The sequence below is a fragment of the Aphanomyces invadans genome, assembly GCF_000520115.1.
Source record: "Aphanomyces invadans strain NJM9701 unplaced genomic scaffold supercont1.2, whole genome shotgun sequence".
In the NCBI taxonomy this organism is placed as follows: domain Eukaryota; phylum Oomycota; class Saprolegniomycetes; order Saprolegniales; family Verrucalvaceae; genus Aphanomyces; species Aphanomyces invadans.
This window is the reverse complement of record NW_008580147.1, coordinates 916,615-922,023: the sequence shown is the minus strand read 5'-3', so window position 1 is coordinate 922,023 and position 5,409 is coordinate 916,615. Positions and strand designations below refer to the sequence as shown.

General features: G+C 51.7%; 1 protein-coding gene across 1 annotated transcript in view; it reads left to right on the top strand.

The window, feature by feature from the left end:
• Nucleotides 1-115, top strand: part of H310_01160 (hypothetical protein) — a gene marked incomplete at its 3' end in the record, with an annotated part of 4,656 nt that extends 4,541 nt beyond the window's left edge. The window contains exon 3 of the mRNA XM_008864202.1: nt 101-115. Within this exon, the coding sequence (XP_008862424.1) occupies nt 101-115 (15 nt within the window). The remainder of the gene's footprint in view (nt 1-100) is intronic.
• Between the last annotated feature and the right edge of the window lie 5,294 nt (nt 116-5,409).

Sequence of the window (5,409 nt, the reverse complement as noted above, 5' to 3'; positions counted from 1 at the left end):
GTCGTCACAGTCAGGCCATCATCAAAATGCCAGACCTCATGATGACGGTACGCGTTTTCGAGCAAACCCTTGTCGTCGTAACCCAGCTTGCGTATCACAGGAAAGCCGAGCGTAAGCTCCACCGCAGATACAGATTCGTCTACCCCCGAACGCAGGCCACGCAAGAGCAGCCAGCCATGCGCCGTCTTAAATTCGACACGAGACAACCGAACTTGCTTCGTCACACGCACAGGTTGTGCATTCGCCCCGTACGGCTGCAACGTCATGATGCCGACATCCATCATCTTGGGTGTCGCACCAGCGGCAAGCAACGCAGAAACTAAACCACCGACAAGTCTGCACCCGGTGAAGTCTGGCTTGCGACGCTACCCGCCGGCTCACGTAGCGTATCTGGAGAACCACGTGCGCGAGCTTGAGTCGGCCGGGCTATTCTACCGCAACAATCCGTCGCGATGGGCTTCGGCGCCACGGATCGTCCCGAAAATAGACCCGGGAGACTTACGAATGACCATAGACTCTCGGCCGATCAATGCGTGCACGGAACCGATGCCGTGGCCGATGCCCAAGCTGGAGGTCGCAATGTCCGTCCTGCAAGGCTCGACGTGCTACTTTACGCTTGATTGGATGAAGGGGTACTGGCAGTTGCCTCTTCATCCGGATTCCCAAGAATTCTACTCCTTTATGACGCCGCTTGGCGTGTTCTCGCCCACATGTGTCTTGATGGGGCAGACAGACGCCGTCGTGTACTGCCAAGGCGTCGTCGACGAATTGTTTGGTGATTTGGTCATGCATGGTTTGCTCGGATGTCTTGATGATCTCCTCGGGTACGCGTGCACGCCTCAGGACCGGCTGGAATTGTTGCGCCGTGTTTTGGATATTTGCAGGTCCTGTGGGCTCAAATTACACCCGGGCAAGTGTGTGTTATTCACGTACGTTTCGTGAATAAGCAAGTCACCGAGCATGGAGTGGCTCATGCGCCTGGGCGCGTGCAAGGTTTGTGCGACCTTGGACCGCCTGAGGCGGCCGCGGACTTGCAGCAGTTTCTGTGTGCCAGCAACTGGATGCGTGCGAATATCCCGTGCTACACCGAGCTTGTAGCTCCGCTGACGAAATTGTTGGATGTGGCGGCAAAATTGGCAGTGTCGAGAAAGAAAAACGCTTTGCGGCGAGTGTCTCTGTCGTCTGCCGGATGGTGCGACGAGCACCTGCAGTGTTTCGCACGCGTCAAAGACGTAGTACCGGAAATCGTACCGCTGGCCCATCCTGACCCGGCGAAAATGGTTTGCCTGTACACGGATGCGAGTGAAGCGTTTTGGGGCGCCATGGCGATCCAGGTTCCCGAAAACGACCTGGCACGCCCTCTGTCTGAGTAGCGGCATGAATCGTTGGCGTTCTTGAGTGGTGCTTTTCGTGGTTCGATAGTGGAGAAGGAAGCGTTTGCAGTCGTCGAAGCCTGTAAGCGCCTCGAGTACCTGCTAGTGCGTCCGAGCGGTTTCCGTTTGTTCACGGACCACCGGAACCTCGTATACATGTTTGTTTAACCCGCTCGGAACAAACTCGAACATGGCAAAGTATCAAGCCCACAAGCTTCAGCGATGGGTATTGACTATGACGACCTATCCCTATGTTGTTGAGTGCGTTGCGGGTGAGGACAACGTATGGGCAGACCTACTCAGCCGCTGGGGTGGCTCGGATGTCCAAATTAGCGTTTGTGTCGCCGCTGCAGTGGACAGAGTTCGACTGGCCGACTGCCGATGAAATCACGAGCGTGCCAGGAGCCCATGCGGAACATGACGTAAATGACAATTGGTGGGAAGTACGCAAGTACTTCTTGACCGACGCGGGTCGTATGTGGATTCTAGACGACGCGGCGGAACTGCAAGTGCGCATATGCATCGTTGCTCATGCCGGCGTGGCCGGACACCGACGTGTGGACGCCACTGTTGCTACGGTGGCTGAATTGTTTGAGTGGTCGACGCTCAAGACCGATGTGAAGAGCTTTGTGCAGGATTGTATGCATTGTATGGTGGTTGACGGCGACTTGATACCGCGACCATGGGGCGAAGCCTTGAGCCTTGCATGCGACGCGTCCAAATGAGTTGATTCATTTCGACTGGCTGTCATTGCCTGAGGCAGCAAACGATTTCAAGCACCTCGTGGTGATCAAGGATGACATGAGCGGGTTCGTTCGACTGCATGCTAACGCAAGTGCTACGTCACGAGCTACGGCTGACGCACTGATGAACGGGTTGGTCTCTACGGAGTTGTACCGACATGGGTGTCCGACTGTGGATCCCACTTCAAGAACGAGATGATGGAGCGCTTGCGGAAAGTGTATGGCTCACATCACCATTTTGTGACGCCGCATTGCCCATGGGCAAACGGCACGGTCGAGGTGGTCAACGGGTTGATTGTCCGCGCATTGAAAGCGTTGCGCAGCGAATTGCGCCTCTGACCCAACGAGTGGTTGTCAGTACTACCGATGGTACAGTCTGCCTTGAATTTACAACCCTCGGATCGACTTGGTGGTGTGGCGACTACAGCGTTCACCGGTTTACCGGCGACGTCACCATTGCATGGTTTAGTTCATTATGACGTACCAGACATTCAAACCATCGATTGGTTTGAATCAGCGTGCCGCAGTCATGTCCACAACCTTGCCAAGGCATAGGATGGGATGCACAAGAGTACTGTGGCGTCGGCTGCCAAAAAGCGTGCTGAGGCTCGTGGCCGTCGTCGTAGCCTACGTCGCGTGGAGCTCAAAATTTGCTCTGGGTGATTTTGTTTTGGCTGCTCGTGCCGCCCAGCACCCCAGCAAACTGTCTCTGCGATGATCCGGACCGTATCGTGTCGTTAAGGTGCTTTCTGACTTCTTGATGGAGGTGCAGCAGTTGGTTCCCCCGTTTGGCACCTCGTTGCACCATCCATGCCGCCTCAAAATGTACCGCGAAGGTGGGCGCGATGTCGGCGAATATCTCAAGACGCAAATTGCATTTGGTGATGAAGGATTTTATGTCGACGAGTTGCGTGGCATCCGTCAGGTTGATGGTGAGTGGCGGGTGCTAGTCAAATGGCTTGGTTTGGACGATGTCGAATCGTCGTGGGAGCCGGCCCTGTCGACGTTCCCGTGATTTTCCGTCGTTGGGCAAAGGCACGGGCAAGTGACGACGGTATATGTGACCTAATTGCGGCCGTCGAGTATGCCTGCGGGCATCCCCTCTAGGATGGGGGGAGGAAGTGTTCTCAGCTGAGCCTCGAGCCCGACGTGCACGTGCCCTGTGTGTGCAGTCGGAGCTGGTAGGATTTGTATCCAATCCTCCGTTCCTCCGATGCTTGAGCGGAGTACGTTCTCATTGGCTAAATCTGCTTGCCTTGACGGGCAGTCAGTGTACCACAAAAGGGGGCTGACTTAGGGAACACTTCTAAATCGAGAATAATGCCACTTCACGATTTGTCAACTTGAGACCACTGCTCCGAACGCGGTGGCCAGTTACGAACACCGGCAAAGGACAACAGTAGTATTATTCTCGTATGGTAAAACTGCATGTGCTCCCTCAGTCCTGCCTAGTGGTTTGGACATGTTTCGATTCAGTAATTCCCTCTTCCCGTGTCGAGTTCCTTGAATCACTATGAAAAACTCAAACAAGGAACAAAGCATGATCAACAACTTTGTACTTTATCGAGTGGGTCTTGCGGTGCGAAGTGTTGGGGAGTAATACGGGGGGAACTCAATCAAAAGCACGCTTTACCAGCTTGTGATTAAATGGATATGTCGGCATCGAAACACATCACCTTCGCGAAAGGACGATTACACAAATTCGAAGTCATACACGGAATTACCAGCAAAATCCAGCATGGAGAAGCATTTCTGAACCTGCCTTCACCATCATTGAGGGTCGCAATTAGATGAAGAACTCGCTTGACAAATGGTTACGATCCCAACAACACCTACAGCATGGATAATAGTGGGTTCTTCACTTGCTTGTTCCCTCACCGTTCAATCACAAGTAACGGTGACCCGGGGGCGAAGAAGTCGAAAAACGTATAACTCTTGCGCTCACAACAAACGCGGATGACTCAGACCTTGTCGATTCCATGTTCGCTGGGACAACTGTCCGCCCGCGTGGTTTCAACGGTGTGTCGGCCGCTGAATTGGGGCTCAACTAACAGGCAAGTAAGAAGGGCTTGATGACTTGCCACATCTTCAATTCGCGATGAATCGACTCATTGTCACCGAGGGCCGCAGGGTGCTGCTCTTGGTGGGCTACGTACCACAGAATTAACAAGATGGTGACGAATGTCAAAGTCCAAATACTCCCGAAGAATATTGCATCGCATCTCCAGCCCACGATGCTGACATGATTGTCTCATTCAAGGCCATGGTCAAGCAGCGCCAGCTAGAAAATATACTTAAGCGAATAATGATTCCGTGATGGCTGGCCGGCATGATCGCCTCTACGAAGTACAATTGGTGAAAGCGGTGTCGTTGGCCAAGGATGCTTGGCAGTCCAATTCGCAAGAGACGGTCGTGAACTCCTGGAAATGACGGGGATTTTGGGCACTGAAATGTCTTTGTTCAGTGAACACGTAACAGCCATACAGTTGTAAGAATTTATACATGTGTCTTCGTAATTCTGTCAAAGTTGTTTTCGGGCCCCGTGTAGAAGTCTGGTGGAAATCAGTATTGATCAACACTGCACATAGTGCAGGATTTAAGCACGAATGAAAATAGGCTCATCATATCATATTCGCTCTCATCGTACACAGGCAAAGACCGAATGGTTCGACTATCGGTCGTCGGGAAGATTTAACAACAATTTGACCAAAAATGATTGGTAAGCATCAAATCAAGACGTGTGATTGGCCAGAGCGGTAGGGCAAATAGATTTTGGTAATATTATGTGGACACAGTTGTGTAGTAATATGCAAACGTCGCCTCAACTAATTTTACGCACTTCATTTCATCCAAGGTCAAGTTCAATGAAGTCATGAAATCTATGAATGACTACGAGGTTGTCGTCATGTCTTAACTTCCCTCGTCGAACTCGATGCAACGGGGTAGAGTTGCGGCCGAAATTCATGATTACGATGAAAAATAGAAACGGAAAAAGTTCGAGAAAGGAAGACGCAACGAAGAAATTCCAGACCCAATATGCCGAGAGAACTTCATCCAAGAAATTCGACTCCACAAAGGAAGTTATCCAAGATGCATTTCATCAACTGGACTAATCAACACCAAATGGACTAATCAACACCAAATGGACTGGCTAAATGCCTACCATTGGCGCAAGAAGCACGTATTTGGCTTCGTCACAACTTTCTGCGCTACGTGTATTGTATTCAAACGACGCAACTTCTCCCGACAATTTAATACACTTGCCAAATATAATTCCGAAATCTCGAATTATG